The sequence below is a fragment of the Schistocerca nitens genome, chromosome 5 (assembly GCF_023898315.1).
Source record: "Schistocerca nitens isolate TAMUIC-IGC-003100 chromosome 5, iqSchNite1.1, whole genome shotgun sequence".
NCBI classification, from domain to species: Eukaryota; Metazoa; Arthropoda; class Insecta; order Orthoptera; family Acrididae; genus Schistocerca; species Schistocerca nitens.
In genome coordinates, this window is record NC_064618.1 from 803272820 (window position 1) to 803293531 (window position 20712).

General features: G+C 41.4%; 1 protein-coding gene across 1 annotated transcript in view; it reads left to right on the forward strand.

The window, feature by feature from the left end:
* The window catches only part of LOC126259801 (uncharacterized), a 53424-nt gene extending 39546 nt beyond the window's left edge, over positions 1-13878 (forward strand). The window contains exon 5 of the mRNA XM_049956825.1: positions 12950-13878. Coding sequence (XP_049812782.1) covers positions 12950-12983 — 34 coding nt within the window. The 3' untranslated portion in view covers positions 12984-13878. The remainder of the gene's footprint in view (positions 1-12949) is intronic.
* The last annotated feature ends 6834 nt before the right edge of the window (positions 13879-20712 follow it).

A 20712-nucleotide genomic window follows, 5' to 3' on the forward strand; every position in this document is an offset into this window, starting at 1 on the left:
TAGGCCCAGGATTTCCTGGGGCAGGGCCGCACTGCGTTGTGTGCTAGGAAAAGGTGTAGTTCCTGTAGAGGGGTAGCAGTCTTTTCAGTAGTGGCAGGGGCAATAGTCTCTGTGATGGTTGATTTGGCTTTTAACACCAGCCAACATGCTCTTGCTGTGTTGGTACTGCTAATGGCTGAAAGCAAGTAGAAACTACGACAGAAATTTTTTCAAAGGGCGTGCAGCTCTACTGTATGGTTAAATTATGATGGAATCCTCCTGGACAAAATATCCAATGGGTAAAATAAACCCCCATTTGGATCTCCGGGCAGAGACTACGTAGGACGGTGTTGGCATCAAGAAAACCAAGAATGGCATTCTACTTGTCAGATCGTGGAGTGTTGGATCTCTTAACCTCGTACCGTCGATAGGAGATTTTAAAAATGGGAATGGATAGCCTGAAGTAAAATATAGTGAGAATTTGTGGATTAGTGACGTATGGTGGCAGAAAGAATAGGACTTCTGGTCAGGTCAGTACAGGATTATCAACATAACATCAAGTGGAGGTAATGTGGGCAAGCTGCTGTCAACAAAATAGTGAATGCGTTTTCACAGCCAAGACAGAATAGAAGCCAACGCCCACCGCACAAGAAGACGGTTGTATGCCAACTAGCTCTGCACATGACGAAGAGGTTGAAAGAGTGTATGATGAGACAAAGGAAATTATTCAGATGCTTAAAGAAGATGAAAATTTAACTATGTGATGGATGACTGGAATTAGATAGCTGGAGAAGGAAAAGAAGAAAAAAGTAGCAGTTGAAGACAGAAAGAGGAAAAGGAACGGAAGAGGAAACCATCTGGTAGAATTTAGCATGCAACATATTTTAATCATCTCTAATACGTGGTTTAAGAATGACGAAATAAGGCTGAATCCGTGAAAGTAACCTGGAGATACATGAAGGCTTCATATTGATTATATAATGGCGATAAAAAGACTTCGAAACCAATTTTTTAACTGTAAAGCATTTCCACAGGTAGATGTGAATTCTGCCAATAATTTAATTGTTACGAACTGCAGACTAACACTGAAGAAACCGGAGAAAAGTAGGAAATGAAGTATAGGTGCCTGGATAAATTAAAGGAACCGGAAGTTGTTGAACGTTTTACAGGGAACATTAGGCAACTTTGGACTGAAAGGGGGATAAGAATACAACACAAAACGAGTGGGTAGCTTCGAGAGATGAAATATGGAACACAACAGAGAATCACACAGGTAAAAAAAGAATTTAAAAAACCAAAGCCTAGTAGAAATCGTTGAATAACTAGGGAGATATTGAACTTAAAAGCAAAAAGCAGAAAATATAAAAATGCAGCAAATGAAGCAGGTGAAGGGAATGCATGCGTGTAAAACATTAGATTGCCAGAAAGTGCAAAATGAGTAAGCAGGAATGGCTAGAGGACAAACAAAGGCTGCACAAGTAGCAGATGAGTTTTGCTATTTGAACAGCAAAATAACTAATGATGCCGAAGTAGAGAAGCATAAAATGCAGACCGGCAATAGCAATTCTTAACTTCTAATATAAATTTAAGTGTTAAGAAGTCTTTTCTGAACTGATTCGTCTGGGAGTATGGAAGTGGAAAGTGGACGACAGGCGATTCAGCTAAGAAGAGAATTGAAGCTTCTGAAGTATGGTGCTGTAGACGAATGGCGAAGATTTGATGGGTAGATCGAATAAAAAACGAGATGGTGACTCTCGAATTGGGGAAAAAGAAATTTATGAGACAACTTGATTAAAAGAAGGCATCGGTTGATAAACATCCTGACGCATCGAGGAGCAGCTAAATTGGTACTGGATGGAAGTGAGGGAGTAAACGTTGTAGAGGGAGACCAATACTTGAATACTGTAAGCAAATTCAAATGTATGTAGGTTGCGATAGTTATGCAGAGATGAAGAGACTTACACAGGATAGACTAGCATGAAGAGTTGCATCAAACCAGACTCCAGACTGAAGACCACAAGATCAACAATGATAATGTGGGAAGTAGTAGTATACTGCCTCACTCTTCTTCGAACGTACCCTCTCGTAAACTTTTCGTGACGCATAAGCCCTCTCTTACAGCGTCTACCACTAGAGATTGTTGAGCAACCCCAATAACACTCTCGCGCCTGCTAAACGATTCCGTGACGAAAAGTGCCGCTTTTGTCGGATCTTCTGTATCCCTTCTATTAATCCAGGATGGTAATGGTTCCAGATTGGAGGGCAGTACTCAAGAATATGTAGTACAAGTGTTAAGTGAATTATTTCTTTCATCGATGAGTTACTTTTCCATAAAATTCCTCCAGTTAACCTCATTCTTTCATCCACTTTTCTTATAATTCATTATAGGGTAGGCTGGGGTAAATCCCCGTAATTTTCAGTTTTTCTAATATTGTAGTCAACGGTGGGTAGATTTCCTGGCGATTTCAAATTGAAGCTATTGGTTTGGTTTTACCTATAACCCATCCAATTTCCAGCTCTATCTGATTATTAATAACAGAGAAATTTACAATGTAGCTTAAAGAAAAACTGGAGGGTTTTACTCCACAAAATGGGGTCTTTACGCTACTTGAAATAAACATGGATAACAAAGGCTGACTGCACAATAAAAACACTTGAAATAATTCTTTGTATTATTGTTGTATTTTAGCCAAGTTACCCAACATATTATTTAACTGAAATGTTTCGTAAATGTGAAAATCATGCTCAAAAATTCTTGTACAAAAATTATACTTTCTTCTCCATGAAAGGAAGATTAGTATGGTAATCTGAAAGAGTTCAGTTACCGAGGCAAAGCTGTCTGCTCACCCAGTAATTAAGAATGTACTTTGTTAGGTCCTCTGATTCTCCCTTGAAGTCCCAGGCACTTGTTCTTGTTCTTCTTTTTCTTCTTCTTCGGATAGTTATTCGCCAGTTAGTAAGTCCACACCTGTATCTAATGTGAGAGGTCTGAATCTGAAGAATAATCTGCTGGTTATTTGATCTGTTTGCTTCCTTTTCTGTTTTTGGCTTTTATGTAATGAAACCTAGCTTACGTCGTCTCGTTTCTATAACGCACTATTTTTTTTTCTTTGGCACACCTTTCCTTCTAAGTAGCAAGTTTTCTTTTTCCCCTTGCATTCTTTTTCCATTCAATGTTAGAAGCACAAATTAGATGCTTTGCCAGAAAGTTTCCCCTTCTTCAAGTAGGAGAATCTCACGTAATGTGGACTGAATGTCATCTTATGCAGAAATTATCATTGAAAATATGTCATCACATTGTTGGAGCTGCGAGGATTTACCCCAAAACATCTGCGGGGATCTTCCCATTTTGCCATCTTCTGACAAATGTGCCAGTGTTGATTTTGCGGACCAACACGAAAGTGAACCCTAAATGCAGTAATGTCAACGAGTAATTCGTTAATCCTTTTTTCAGATTATGCATAATGCAGTGTTCAAGTAAGATATTAGACAAGTTACATGTAAGTAGTAGAAAACAGAATTACCTCAGTTTCACATCTCTGGAGCGACCGTTCGGGACGAACTTCTATGGAACAGCGTAAGTTACAATAAGACAAAGCTGCCACCTGGTGATCAACTCCTGAATCGATGGCCCCTCACAGGGCTTTACTCCCACCTACCCTATATACTGATTACATTTTGGGTCGCTCTGGGCGGTTACTGCCAGGTATTTTACGATAGTTACTGTTTCCAGGGCTTTATCGCAAAAAGTACAACCAAACAGTAGTGGTTTTTTTACCTGTTTCTTTGAAGTACCCTACATTTACTTACGTTCAGTGTCAACTGCCAACCCCTGAACCAATAATCCATGCTGTAGTATCCTTGACGCCGCTGTAGAGTCTTGTACCAAGCGAGCAAGAGAGAGGATGTTGGTACGGGTGACCGGTATCCTCTTTCTACAACACAAATGTACACGTGGATTAATACGGTTCTTTATTTACATGAACTGGAAGCTACTTACGTTGAACAGAGTTCATGTGTTGTGGCACAAGCCCAGTAAATATCGGTAATCTTGCTATTACCAACATTAATCTCGCTGCTGGTCTTGATCTGGTGCTATACACTCTCGCAGCCGGTCATGTGAACTGATAGACACCAGCTGGAATGCAAGTTAGTGACTGAGTTAGTGAGGCCCTCCGGTCACCGAAGGCAATCTAAATACTTGCTGTCGGGAGGGCGTTGGCGGCATGTTGCTTGTCGGTGTGTCTCTGGCCTCTCTCGTGATAGGCGCGCTTGATCGGTCGCCCACTATCGAACTTCGCGCTACATCTTTGCCGACCGGTGTGCTGGTGACAGCTTACGCCAGCACACATGCTCCAGCGGCACACCTGCATTGCGCTAGTTATCTGGTGTTGCTTTGTTCCTATAGATTGTTTCTATGCAAAAAGTATTGGGTTACAGACATATGATTCCTCTTCAACACTACTCACAGCGACTTATAATTCAGTACATTTCGTAGTTACGGTTAAAATAGATGAAATGGAGTTGGCTGCTTTCTGGTGTTTAGACAGTTAAAAGGAGATAGTGGATACATCCTAGAACCAAAGGCCAGGCCTGTGAATGAGACTTCTTTCTTCTTTATTGAGTGAAAAAAGCGACTTTTAAAGCTTTATAATTACAGGTGAATTACCTTAGGCACTATGAAGCACCACTAAACAGGACACACTTGGTTATATACGGAAATGGTCTTCATAATACTGCTCAAAATTTAACACATATTTACTTTTTCTACATTATTTCTGGTATATAATCTCGCACTGCAAACAGTAGGATTTTGAGCCAACATTCAATTACGTAATCACAATAAAATTAACTGCAAAAAAATAAAGTAACTCAATTCTAATGCAAATTTTGTCGACTGCAGATGTAAATTGTGGATTACACTATTATATCATTACTAGTAGCATTTCATTATAATACAGATATTATTAGAGTTATTGTCGTGTTTGTGTGTGACTCGACAAATTGTATGAAATGTTTCTGTGGCGATTAAACATATTGTCAGGGTGATGAAGAAGGGCAGTTGTACCAGTTTAACCGTAGAACACTAAAGAGGGCAAACGTTACATTGTTACTAAACCATCGCAAATTTTACTCCTGCATATTTTATTCCAGGAAGTCATAATTTACAGTTTATGCACTATTTAATTACAACTATAAGGTCCAGTGGTATGTCACATACAAAATAAGTACAAACTGTACCGTTTTACACCCTCTACTTACGAATTGGTAGGAACTGCAAGAGTATTTTACGAGGGTTTAATGATCTAGGATTAAGGTATGGGGCCACAGACAAGAAACGACTGAGCTACGAAGTCAAACACGTTGTGGGACAACTGCCGACGCCGACGCCGATTGTTCGATGCAACAACTTATTTAAATTCAGTTGCCAAAAGTAATGAGAAATGTTGTCCCATTTGAAGAAGGGCTCCTTACGGCGCCCGAAAGCTGCAGTCACATGCTGCGACTTTAAACACTGAGTATTCTCTTACAGGCAGGTGTGTAGTCAACATGGCAGCACGCCTCGAGTTAATTGACTCTGAAGTGGGATGATAAGTGGTGCAGGGCGCATGAATCATGGTACCATATCGAAGATTACACAAGAGTCTGGGTCAAACCGGCTCCGCCCCAGTGGCCAACACACTGGACTGGCTTTCTGGTGGTAACGGTTCAAATCCGCGTCTGGACGCCCAGATTTAGGTTTTTCGTGACTGTCCTAAATCGCACCAGACAAATACCGGGTCCTTTGAAAGGGCACAGCCGATTTCCTTCACCATCCTTGAAACAATACTAGCTTGTGCTCCGTCTCTAATGACCTTGACGTCGACTGAAAGTAAAACCCTAACGATGGTTCCTTTCTTCTTTTCGCCTCCACAGAGACGTACAGGTCTATCTGCTGTGAGTCATATGGCCACGATTTTGGGTGTGGGGCGTTAGAGTCCATTCATACCGAGACAATGCTTAGACAAAACCACAGCGTAGGCTTCACAAGTCGACGATAGACTCGTGTCCCTAAGGTCGCGTTCAGAGGGGCACAGACAATGGTTGGCAGATGCAAACGGCACAGGCCGCTCCATAACATCGACCGACAGTTTGGCCATAGTGTGTCGCTCTCCTTCTTAAATATTTGGAGGAACCAAGGAGATTAGGTTAGGGTATAATCTATGCTATCCAGGAGGTTAAAATCTATTTCAACCTACGTGGGCTGGTTGGATGCCACGACACCAGTGTCCTTGAGGACGAGTGCTGCATTGCGGCTTTTATATTAAAAATACGCGAAATACATCTGAATGAGCTTAATATGTCTCGAAAAGAACGTGGTGAGTGCTGAACACTTTCTTCAGTACTGGAATAACAGACAAGTTCTACAAATATATGAAATGAAAGCAGAAACGCTCTATTACATACTCGTGATGATTCGTGTGACACTGAAAAGTAAGATTACAAACACTTTACAAAACTTCAAATAAATTCGGCAAAATAGACGTATGTCACTTAACGTTCAACAAATATCATTCGGCATATCCGTCAAAGACAAACATAAATTTTAGAGTAAGGTCCTCTGAACACCTAAAGCACTGAAAAGTGGAAGCACATAAGGCGTTGTTATAAATAAACAGATTCAATACCCAACGAGATGAAGCTAGGTTACATTAATACCATATTTAAGAAAGGGGATCGCAAAATTTGGTCAGACTATCGAGGAATTTTTGTCACAAACACATTAATGAGAATTTTTGCGAAAGTAACTAAAAACAAACTGGAAAAGTTTCAGAACCCAAGGAGAACAATGTGGTTTCACGGCTGGGAGATCATGTGTAGACCATATTTTTACATTACGACAGATTTTGGAGAAACATAGGGAAAATCAAAAAATATAGGATTAATTTTCATAGATCTAGAAAAAGCGTATGATACTATTCCAAGAAAATAACTTTGGAGAGCACTACATCTGGCAAACATAAACCCTTCCTTGATTAAAATAATACAACAGATGTATGAAGATAACATTTGCCAAGTGAAAGTTGGTAATAAGCTTTCACAGAAATTTAGAACAAGCAAAGGCCTTTTACAGGGCTGTCCCATGTCAGCACCATTATTTAAAACCTGTATAGATATTAGCTTTAGAACATGGTCTCGTAAATGTAATAGTATGGGATTAGAAATAAGAGATGGAGTTTACCTACATCATTTATTATTTGCTGATGATCAAGTAGTCGTAGCACAAGATGGGGAGGATGCTAACTATAATGGCAATCAACTAGCAGTAGCATGCAAAACTTGGCGTTTGAAGATTAATACCAAAAAATAGAATACTTGACTAACGATTCAGATGAGCTATACCCTGAAGGAAAGAAAATCAAAAAGATAAGCACTTTCTGTTATTTGGGATCCATTTCAGAAATCGAGGGAAAATCAGTCAGAAATCAGTAAAAGAATTAGTAGCGGACGGAAGGTCATTGAGATGCTTAACTCAGTCTTACGGAGCAGGAATGTAATGAGCAGAACTAAAAAATTAATATACAAATCCACATTAGAGAGTGTGGTTCTATATGGAACGGAGACCTGGACAATTAACCTGAAGCACGTTAAAAAATTACAAGCTCTAGAGATGGAACCCGCATCTCGTGGTCGTGCGGTAGCGTTCTCGCTTCCCACGCCCGGGTTCCCGGGTTCGATTCCCGGCGGGGTCAGGGATTTTCTCTGCCTCGTGATGGCTGGGTGTTGTGTGATGTCCTTAGGTTCGTTAGGTTGAAGTAGTTTTAAGTTCTAGGGTACTGATGACCATCGATGTTAAGTCCCATAGTGCTCAGAGCCATTTGAACCATTTTTCTAGAGATGGACTTCTGGAGAAGATCGGCGAGTCTTTCCAGGAAAGAGAAGATAAGGAACACCGAAATAGTAAGGAGAATGGAAATAAAAGAAAGAATACATGACGTAATGGGTAGGAAGAAATTACAGTGGTACGGACATGTACGACGAATGGAGGAAACCAGAATACAAAAATTGATACTGGAGTGGGAACCGGAGGGGAGAAGGAGAAGATGATGACCTGTGACAACGTAGCGCCAAAATGTACAGCACACAATGATAATGGCCGCAGAGGAAGAGGACACACAAGATCGAAACACCTGGAGGAATATTTTGAAGCCGGCCGAAGTGGCCGTGCGGTTAAAGGCGCTGCAGTCTGGAACCGCAAGACCGCTACGGTCGCAGGTTCGAATCCTGCCTCGAGCATGGATGTTTGTGATGTCCTTAGGTTTACCTAGTTCTAAGTTCTAGGGGACTAATGACCTCAGAAGTTGAGTCCCATAGTGCTCAGAGCCATTTTGAACCAATATTTTGAAAATATAGTTTAAGAACGTTTATTATTTGTATAGTAATTTCGAGTTAATTATTATGTTGGAAATAAGCCTCTGTAATGAGGAAAAGCTCAAAATAATAATTAAACTTTCACTGCTTGAGAGGACCCCCATGAACAGCGAGCGATCGTATGACAATGAAACTTCGTGGAAACATTTGTAAGGACATATGGAAGAAAAATAACGAATAAGCCATAAATCTGAATTTCCACATGTGAGGGTAACATTTGTTAACTGCGTATCATGTTCACGTTGAAGCTTACAAACGTTCGTCAGTGTGACGACCATCTGCGTCCACGACAGTCTGGAATCCCACTAGAGATGCCATTTCATAATTGTTCGCAGCACTTTTCGAACAGTGGGCCATGGCATGTTCACCTACTGTGACACACCTCTACAGTGGCTCAAGTAGCGAAAGTTTAATCATAACCACCCTGTGCATCATAATAGTAAACCACCTGATATAACAGAGTCACCATTCTGTTGGCATAAAACTCCCAGTAAACAGGTATGATGACTCGTAGAGAACTAATACCCAGCTACCACAGCCCAAAAAAGATTCATTGCAGTAACTTTAAGCATAACATTCGCCACCCATTTCACTTGAGATTATTTTTCAGGTTATAATTCACGCCTAAAATTTCCGATAAATGTTTTTCCTACTTGTTGTTTCCAATAAATCTGCGATTTCAGCCCACTGATCCCAGTTATGACATTTTTATCCTCAGGATGCCACAAACTCATCCTTCTTGGACTAAACTTAACAGTTTCTCATAGTCTGTATTTCGTGTGTGAGAACGTCCGAAGGTCACAAATTGATTTGAATTTCACCGTTTGTCGTCCGAAGTCTGTATGTTCTGGCGGTGAGATCGGCTGCAATGTGACCCCGCCGATGTCGGTCATCGACAAAATAAATCGTTGTCGATACCACCGTGACCGCAGCCTAAGCTGGTGCACTGAAATAGAACTCGGAGAATGGAACAGGCCCATAGATATCCTCGCTGGACAATGAAACATTGGCGACAAGTTATAAGGTCCGATAGATTTCGATTTCAGTTCCAGGTGACTCATTTATGGTCACAATTAGGCACCATCCTCCGGCTACAGGTGCACGTTATACATTCTTGTGGACCGTCTGAATCATTTTGCGACGTGAAAGCACACTGATGGGGACGCCATGTTTCAACAGGACAATGAGACATGTCGTCTTTCTGTGGTTACACGAGAGGAGGTGACTTGGTACATATTCCAGTGAACTGACCATCCTGGCTTTCCCTGTTCTCTCCCAAGTGTAGGCCTAATCTTACTCTCCCACACATCACTATTAAATTTCTCTTAGTTCCTTCATTAGTTTCAAATGGTTCAGGAGGCGTAAGATATACCCTTTCAGACCTGGTGGTCACAATTGTGTACATAAAGTTTGTTCACTAATATTTCGCTGACAAGAAATGTCAGGTGCATCCAAACTCACTGTGCGCACTTGTGTATGTTTCTTTTAGCCATGCTCCAGCTGCTGCTGCTCTCTTGTGACCAGTCTGTGAACCACATAGTAAAATATACTCTCTGGTGTTATCTTTCGGTGGGAAGCCTTTACTCATTGACTTTATTGCTATAATAGTCTCGTTGTGGGTTTTGTTAATGAATGTTTTGTGTGGTTTCCTTCTTTTGGAAACATTAGACATTCTTTCAGTGGAATTTTCAGCAATTTCATTCAGTTCATATTTGTGTTATGTATCAAGAAAGTTTAATGTGCACATTTGTGTACAATAGGTCCTTAATGGTGTATATTAGGAAACGAACCTAAAATGTGCCTCAGCTGTATTTGCATGGCTATGGTAGTTATATGTGGTATTTTTTCAGTAATTTCAGTACCAGCAGTAAGGAGGATAATAACTTGGCCTGTACATATGATTTTATTTTATATTGCTGGCTTTTGACTTACAAATATGGATAAGGAATATCTTTCTGTGGATAAAGATTGGGACTTGATTATGGACATAATTGAAAATAGTGACATTTCTGACATTAGTTTGAGTGGAGATGAGGATGACAGCGTACCACTTATTGAAAGGCAAGCTCCACAAATAGTGAAACGTGTTGGAGCAGATAAATTGGGCGTGAATGATGTGCGTAGAGACACCATATCTGAAGATGATGGAGAGGTGGTGGATGCTGAAATAAATTTTTTATACAATGAAAACAACCTAGAATTGAATAGCCTGCGTGATAACATATTGGTGACACCTAAAGAATCCTTAAAATGGAAACACAAGTCTCTAAGTACCATGGCAGAAACATACAAAGCTCCAAATTTTGAAGCATCTGTCTTGTGTTCTCCAGTACAATACTTCAAAAGATATATACCAAATGGTTTGTTCACTAGCTTGGCAGCACATACTAATATTTATGCATTACAACAAGGCAAATCCTCATTCAAGTAGACAACTCCTCAAGAACTAGAGGTGCTACTTGGTTTGCATATATTGACTGGCGCTTTGAATTTTCCCAGATTACGAATGTATTGGGATATAAGCCTGAAGGTAAATGTGTGTTGGTAAAACATGTCACGAGACAGATTTTTTGAATTACGAACAAATTTACACTCAGTGAACAATCTGGAGAAGCCACCTGTAAATAAAGATAAATTTTACCGAGTCGGGCCAATTTACACCTGTAAATAAAGATAAATTTTACCGAGTCGGGCCAATTTACACAGCCATTCGAAAACGCTGCAGTGAACTTCCTATAGAAGAGAATGTGTGTGTGGATGGAGGAATTATTCCTTTCGCTGGGAAGTTTTCTGCAAAGCAGTATGTCAAGGGGAAACCAAGTCCATGGGGAATCAAAGTCTTCATGATGTGTGGAAGTTCTGAAATCTCAAGGCATCAATGCAGCAGGTACTCTCTGTCAAAACAGATTTGGAAAGAACTTGCCTTTTTTAGATGATAAAACAATAATGAAACAAAACAGTGGTTACTGTGAAGAAATCACTACTGCTGATGACATTACCATGTGTAAGTGGCTAGACAATAGGCTAGTTGTATTGTGGTCAAACTTTGTTGGTAAAGGCTCAGTGGATGAAGTTGAGCGTTGGGACAAAAAGCACCATAAATATATAATCATGCAATGGGTGGTGTGGATCTATTTGATCAATTGATAAGCCACTACAGAGTTTTCATAAGATCTCGAAATGGCCTTTGCGTATGATTTTTCATGCTGTTGACTTTGCCATCATGCAAAGTTGGTTGGAATACATATGAGATGCAGACAACCTGTCTATCTCAGAGAAGAAGCAAATGGACCTACTTTCCTTTCGTATCAGGGTAGCAGATGAATTAATACTGTGCCTGAAGAAAGTGACTGAAAAGAAGAGGGGGCATCTGTCTGATGAAGGACTGGCTTCAGAAATGAGAGTCATACCAAGAAGAAGAGGAGAATTACGACCAGCTACAGAGATACTGTTTGATTCCATTGACCATTTGCCTTTGCATGATGAAGGAACTCCAAGTCGCTGCAAATTTCCAAAATTCTAGAATTCAGTGCAGAAAATGTAAAGTACATTTGTGTCTCTAAAAGGACAGAAACTGTTTTTTGCAGTTTCATACTAAACCTTAAAATCAGTGTGCTGACCATTGTTGTTTAAATAAGAACTGTAATTTGGATTTTTTTATTGTTTCTTCTATTTTAAAGTGAAATAAAGAGTGGAATACTTGATCCCTACTGTTAACCTCCTTAATGTATGACATGAAGCTCGAGACCTGATGAACACAATTGTATACTCCTGTTGCCTATACTCTTTTATTACTTTCTCTAAGATTACATTGAACAGAACACATGAGAGAGCATCCCCTTGTCTGAGGCCTGTCTCAATCTCGAATGTTACTGATGTGGCTCCTCGGAAACATACTGCTGCCTTTGACCCTTCCATACAAGCTTGCACCATTCTCACTAGCTTCTTGGGGATTCTGAAGTCCCGCATTGCATTGTATAGGCTATTCCTGTGGATGCTGTCATATGCACGTTGAAAATCGACGAACAGGCTGTAGACATCGTTATCATATTCCCAATGATTTTCAAACAATTGTCTCAGTGTGAAAATGTGATCTATTGTCGATCGGTTTGGTCGAAAGCCAGCTTGGTACTCCTGTATGTTGTTCTCTATGAATGGTTGTAATTTTCTGAGGATAATGATGGACAGCACCTTATACGTTACATTCAACAAGCTGATTCCTGTGTAGTTACCTCATTCAATTTTGATTCCCTTCTTGTATATTGTGCATATTATAGCCAATTTCCATTGTTCTAGCAGTGTCTCTTTCTTCCATATCAACTGGATCGGTTTATATATCTCTAAGTGTAAGCTCTCACCTCCCTCCTTGATTAATTCTGATGTTATTCCGTCCTCCCCTGGGGCTTTGTTGTTTCTCAGTCCTTTGATTGCGATTTTCACCTCTTCTTCATTGACTTCCCATCCGAAGAAGCAGGTATCAGAATTGTAACTTAACATTGAGCAATCAGATTTACATTTCTGAACATTCGTACTTAATATGTGTGCTCTTTTTTTTCAGGTGTATCGACAGTGTTCTCTTCAAGGAAAACTAGAGACGGCAGGGATGTGTACCTGGCATTGAGGAGGCGATACTCAACAAGTTTCGTCGCTTCCCTCGAACTACAGCGCCTTCCCTCTTATGAATAGTTGCACATATTGTATAACTTAATCATTTATGGAATCGTATGGAGTGCACCTGCAATGTGGAATAAGCAACTAACTAATAAAAAAGCAGAACGACAAACAACGACTCATTAACGATAGAGGCCACTGACCAAGTAATTTCGACTCCGCGGATTTATGAAAAGCATACTCAAGTTCCAATTCATTTTCCAATAAACAGCTGGATTTGGAAATGGGTTGAGGAATAATTGGCTTCCATCGCATCAAATTTTGATTCTTAATGTCGACACACTTCGCTGGTATTTCTGAAATACATGCAGACCGTTACCCACAGGAGTAATATCTGCTCATTTGACATTAAATTTTTGAATATTTCTGCGCCAGACATAGAATTGTAGATAGATTGGTAAAGCTAGTCGATTTGCATCCCCAGTCAGATACTGTGATTGAATACATTGGATAATTTAATGGCAAAACGGATATTGCAGTTTAAGGTCCATAACATCCTTCCCTATGATCGACAGAGTATCGTGCCTCAGTTGCTCAAGTATCTAGCAGTGAGAAAGCGGCTGTTTGCCACGGTATAGGGCCGTTTGCTTTACCACTCGTAATTAAAATTTCTAGTAATAGATAGCAGTGATGGTATCTCTACAGTCAGGCATATGACTCCACATATTTTTCATGTAATCTCTTTTTCTGGGACAGCACATTGCGCTATCAGCGATCCTGTAGTTCGCCGTGGGACAATATCTACGCAAATTACCGTTAACGACGAATTACTAATAATACGTGTACCAAAAATAAATGTAATAAAAGTTATATGTTAAAAGTGTGAATACTTTCTTCTCTTATTGTACGAATAAGAAGAAAACGTTATCAATTAGTCAATTCATCACACCAGTACCAAGGAATTATTTATTTATTTATTAAATAATATGCGCCTATAGCATTTTTACAGATTACACCAATATATCAAGAATAGATGCATCCAACGAAAAATATTGAAAACACTCCAAGAGCCGGCCGCTGTGGCCGAGCGGTTCTAGGCTCTTCAGTCCGGAACCGCGATGCTGCTATGGTCGCAGGTTCGAATCCTGCCTCGGGCATGGATGTGTATGACGTCCTTAAGTTAGTTAGGTTTAAGTAGCTCTACGTCTAGGAGACTGATGACCTCAGATGTTCCATAGTGCTTAGAGCCATTTGAACCAACAATCTAAGGCCAATAAAAACAGGACGCACCACGCAAAATGGTCATATATTTATTGATAATACAGGTCTCGACGAAAAATGCACCTTCGGCCTGGAGTAGAATTGTCTTCAGTGATGAGTCACGCTTCGACCCGAGCGCCGATGACCAGTAAAGATGTGTCTGGAGGCGCCCCGGACATCGGTGGAGTTCCAGCCTGACTCGAGAGCCATACGGACTGACAACCAGGAGAGACAGTCTGCGGTGCCATTTAATTTCACAGCAGGACCCATTTGGTTGCCATCCGCGGCCCCCTTACAGCACAGCGGTACGTCGACGATATTCTACGCGCCGTTTTGTTGCCCTGCATGGTAAACCATTCTGGACTTACATTTCAGTAAGATAAAGCCAGCCCGCACACAGTGAGAGTTTCTAATGCCTGTCTTCGCGCTTGTCAAACGCTATCTCGGCCAGCAAGATCGCCAGATTACTCCCCAGTTTAGAATGTTTCAACCATTATGGGAAGTACCCTCCAACCAGTTGGGGATTTTGACGATCTAACGCGTCAGTTGAACAGAACTGTGCACGATATCCCGCAGGAGAACATTCAACAACTCTACCAAGCAGTGCCATGCTGCATAACTGCTTGCGTAAGGGCCAGAGATGAATCAACGCATTACTGACTTGCCCAATTTTTGAAGCCCTTTTTCTTGAATAAAGAATCCCATTTTTCTGAAACTGTTATCATTTGTAAGACTGTACATGTAAATCACGTCTACCGCTTTCAGTTATACATACAAACCTGTAAAGTTTATTAGTATGCGCCAAGCGACAGTGTTTTAATTGTGCCCAGCGATATGATAACAATGACTGTTCAAGAGTTTAAATTAATAAGTACAGTCAAATACCAGCAACTGTGAAAACAAATATGTTGGTTTTAGTCACAGTTTGAGAGTGAAAAGTACAACTACAGTGTAGGATGTTATCCAGAAGAACCAACAGTGAAGCGTACACACATACTGCAGTGAAATAATGGGAACAATATGGGTAACAGTAATCTTAACAACTCATTAAAATGCATCTAAGAGGGGCGTTTGAAAAGTCCGTGCAAAAATAAAAAATACTTACGTGTTTGGGGTAAACGTTTTTTTTATTTTTGGACATAGTCTTCTTTTAGACTTATGCACATCGTCCAACGCTGTTCTAATTTGTTGATCCCTTACGAATAATAGGAATTGTCCAAGTCTGCAAAATAGCTATTAGTTGCTGCAATCACCTCCTCGTTTGAATTAAATCTTTGTCCTGCCAGCTATTTCATTAAATTGGGGAACGAGTGAGCCAAGTCTGGAGAATAGGGGGGATGTGAATCCTATTTTCAATAATTTTGCGACCACAACTGCTGAGGTGTGTGCTGGTGCATTGTAGTGACGCAAAAGGACTTTTTTGAGGTCCAATCGCCGGCGTTTTTCTTGCAGCTCGGTTTTCAAACGCTCCAATAACGATGAATAATATGCCCCTGTAATAGTTTTACCCTTTTCCGGATAGTCGATGAAGATTATCCGTTGCGAATCCCAGAAGACAGTCACCATAACCTTTCCGGCCAAAGGAATGGTCTTCACCTTTTTTGATGCAGGTTCTCCCTTGGTAACCCATTGTTTAGAGTTTTGTTTGGTCTCAGGAGTATAGTAGTGTATCCATGTTTCATCCATAGTGACGAAACTATGCTTAAAGTCCTGCGGATTCTTCCTCAACAGCTGCAAATAATCCTTGCAACACTTCACTTCAAGTGTGATCAATCGCGGAACCCATCTTACGGACAGCTTTCTCATGTCCAAATGTTTATGCAAAATATTATGTTCCCGTTCCTTCGAGATGCCCACAGCACTAGCAATCTCACGCACCTTAGCTCATCTGTCATCCATCACCATATCATGTATGTTATCAATGATTTCTGGAGTCGTAACCTCCACAGGGCGTCCAGAACGTTCAGCATCACTTGTGCCCATATGGCCACACCGAAAATTTTGAAACCACTTATAAACTGTTCTAATCGAAGGTGCAGTGTCACCGTAATGTTTATGAAGCTTCTGTTTAGTCCCCTGAGGCGTTTTTCCTTTCATAAAGTAATGTTTAATCACCACACGAAATTCTTTTTCGTCCATCTTTTGACAATCACTCGACTTCCTTGATTCACACGAATGCCAAACACTAAGAAATAGACCAATATGGCTGAAACTTGGTGTGCGTTCTTTGCAAAGATGCTACTAACTAAACATGACCTCGATACGCGCCGGTGGTGCCATCTCTCGCACTTTGCACGGACTTTTCAAACGCCCCTCGTAATTACATTGAGGTGACGATAGACATGGGATAGCGATATGCACATATACAGATGACGATAGTATCGCGTACACGAGGGACAAAAGGCAGTCCATTGGCGGAGCTGTCGTTTGTACACAGGTGATCCGTGTGAAAAAGTGTTCGAAGTGATTGTGGTCGCACGATTGCAATTAACAGACTTCGAACGCCGGATGAGGTTGGGTTGGGTTGTTTTTGGGGGAAGAGACCAAACAGCGAGGTCATCGGTCTCATCGGATTAGGGAAGGATGGGGAAGGAAGTCGGCCGTGCCCTTTGAAACGAACCGTCCCAGCATTTGCCTGGAGCGATTTAGTGAAATCACGGAAAACCTAAATCAGGATGGCCGGACGCGGGATTGAACCGTCGTCCTCCCGACACGGGATGAGAGTTGGAGATAGATGTAAAGGGCATTTTCGTAAATCGTTGAGGAATTCAGTATTCCGGGATCCACAGTGTCAAGAGTGTGCCGAGAATATCACGTTTCAGGTATTATCTCTCACGACGGACACCGCAACGGAGCGGCGTTTGCGTAGACTTGGCAGCGCCAACAGACAAGCAACACTGTGCGAAATAACCGCAGAAATCAATTTAGGACGTACGATGAACATACGAGGTATGGCTAGAAAAAAACCGGACTAGTACTGGTGAAACAATAAAACGAATGCAATAAGGCTGAAAGTCGCGTGGCCTGTCACGTGACTCTCGCTCCGCCTACTGCTCGAGTTTCATCTGCCTCCTGCATTCAGTCTGCCCGTGGCGTCTGTTTTAAGTAGTTGACGTTTTGTCTGTGCGTCGGAAAATGTTGAGTGTAGAGAAAGAACAGCGTGTTAACATCAAATTTTGTTTCAAACTAGGAAAATCTGCAAGTGAAACGTTTGTAATGTTACAACAAGTGTACGGCGATGATTGTTTATCGCGAACACAAGTGTTTGAGTGGTTTAAACGATTTAAAGATGGCCGCGAAGACACCAGTGATGACACTCGCACTGGCAGACCATTGTCAGCAAACACTGATGCAAACATTGAAAAAATCGGTAAACTTGTTCGACAAGATCGCCGTTTAACAATCAGAGCAGTGTCTGAGTTAACAGGAGTTTCCAGGATGTCAGAACAAATCATTCTTCGGCGTTCCTTCTGTTCAATTGTGAGACACTTTGGAACCATTTTTGAACACACTTTGTTCATGTTGAAACTTTCATGAAGAATCTGCCTAACACTTTCCTTGTCAACTCCTGTTAACTCAGACACTGCTCTGATTGTTAAACGGCGATCTTGTCGAACAAGTTTACCGATTTTTTTCAATGTTTGCATCAGTGTTTGCTGACAATGGTCTGCCAGTGCGAGTGTCATCACTGGTGTCTTCGCGGCCATCTTTAAATCGTTTAAACCACTCAAACACTTGTGTTCGCGATAAACAATCATCGCCGTACACTTGTTGTAACATTACAAACGTTTCACTTGCAGATTTTCCTAGTTTGAAACAAAATTTGATGTTAACACGCTGTTCTTTCTGTACACTCAACATTTTCCGACGCACAGACAAAACGTCAACTACTTAAAACAGACGACACGGGCAGACTGAGTGCAGGAGGCAGATGAAACTCGAGCAGTAGGCGGAGCGAGAGTCTCGTGACAGGCCACGCGACTTTCAGCCTTATTGCATTCGTTTTATTGTTTCACCAGTACTAGTCCGGTTTTTTTCTAGCCACACCTGGTATCCGTCAGGGAAGTGCGGCGAAATTTGCCGTTAACGGGGTATGGCAGCAGACGACCGACCCGAGTGCCTTTGCCAATAGACTCTCCAGGGCTCGTGACCGTACCGGTTGGACCCTGGTCGACTGGAAAACCGTCGCCTGATCAGATGAGTACCAATTTCAGTCGGTACGCGCTGATGGTAGGATTCGAGTGTAGTGCAGACGCTACGTAGCCATGGACCCAAGTTGTCAACGAGGCACGGTCCAAGCTGGTGGGACCGAGCGAGGTGGCGCAGTGGCTGGCACACTGGACTCGCATTCGGGAGGACGACGGTTCAATCCCGTTTCCAGCCATCCTGATTTAGGTTTTCCGTGATTTCCCTAAATCGTTTCAGGCAAATGCCGGGATGGTTCCTTTGAAAGGGGACAGGCCGATTTCCTTCCCAATCCTTCCCTAACCCGAGCTTGCGCTCCATCTCTAATGACCTCGTTGTCGACGGGACGTTAAACACTAACCACCAAGCTGGTGGTGGCTCCAAATGATGGGGGCTGTGTTTACATGGAGTATGCTGATAAAATAGCTACATATTTAGCAATTACATACAACTACTCGATCACAGAAAGATCCGTACCTTTTCTTTTTTTGGTCATCAGTCTACAGACTGGTTTGATGCGGCCCGCCACGAATTCCTTTCCTGTGCTAACCTCTTCATCTCAGAGTAGCACTTGCAACCTATGTCCTCAATTATTTGCTTGACGTATTCCAATCTCTGTCTTCCTCTACAGTTTTTGCCCTCTACAGCTCCCTCTAGTGCCATGGAAGTCATTCCCTCATGTCTTAGCAGATGTCCTATCATCCTGTCCCTTCTCCTTATCAGTGTTTTCCACATATTCCTTTCCTCTCCGATTCTGCGTAGAACCTCCTCATTCCTTACCTTACCAGTCCACCTAATTTTCACATTCGTCCGTACCTAAAGACTGGAAAATTGCTCAAGACACACCAATACCCAAAGAGGGAAGTAGGAGTAATCCGCTGAATTACAGGCTTATATAACTCAAGTCGATTTGCAGTAGCGTTTTAGAACATATACTGTATTCGAACATTATGAAGTACCTCGAAGAAAACGATTTATTGACATATAGTCAGCACGGATTCAGAAAATATCGTTCCTGTGAAACACAACTAGCTCTTTATGCTCATGAAGTAATAAGTGCAATCGACAGGGGATGTCAAATTGATTCCATACTTTTAGATTTCCAGAACTCTTTCGACACCGTTCCTGACAAGCGTCTTCTAATCAAACTGCGTGCCTACGGAGTATCGCCTCAGTTGGGCGACTGGATTAGTGATTTCCCGTCAGAAAGGTCACAGTTCGTAGTAACAGACGGAAAGTCATCGAGTAAAACATAAATAATACACGTCGTTTCCCCTAGGAAGTGTTATAGGCCCTCTATTCTTCCTGAACAATCTGAGAAGCCGTATTAGATTGTTTGCAGATGATGCTGTCATTTACCGTCTTGTAAAATCATTAGATGAACAAAACGACTTGCAAACTGATTTAGATAAGATATCTGTGTGGGGCAAAAAGTGGCAACTAACCCTGAATAAAGAAAAGTGCGAAGTTATTCACATGAGTACCAAAAAAATCAGCTAAATTTCGATTACGCGATAAGTCACACAAATCTGAGGGCTGTAAATTCAACTAAATACTTAGGGATTACAATTACAAATAACCTAAATTGGAACGATCACATAGAGCAAACCAAAGACTGCGATTCATTGGCAGAACACTTAAAGAAGGTGCAACAGGTCTACCAAAGAGACTGCTTACACTTCGCTTGTCCGCCATATTCTGGAGTACTGCTGTGCGGTGTGGGATCCGCATCAGGTGGGAATGACGGATGACATCGAAAAAGTACAAAGAAGGGCAGCTCGTTTTGGATTATCGCGAAATAGGGGAGATAGTGTCACAGACGTGATACGTGAATTGGAGTGGCAATCATTAAAACAAAGGTGTTTTTCGTTGCGACGGGATCTTCTCATGGAATTTCAATCACCAGTTTTCTCCTCCGATTGCGAAAACATTCTGTTGGCACCCACTTACATAGGTAGAAATAATCATCACGATAAAATAAGAGAAATCTGGGCTCACACGGAAAAATTTAAGTGCTCGTTTTTCCCGCGTGCCGTTCGAGAGTGGAACGGTAGAGAGACAACGTGAAGGTGGTTCATTGAACCCACTGCCAGCCACTTTATTGTGAATAGCAGAGTAATCACGTAGATGTAGATGTAGATGAATGCATTGGTTCCTCTGATCCAACTAAACAGATCATTGACTGGAAATGGTTATTTTCGGTAACTTGGAGAGCATTTATAGTCTTTCATGGACTTCATGTTCGTAAACAGAGAGGGAATTTTT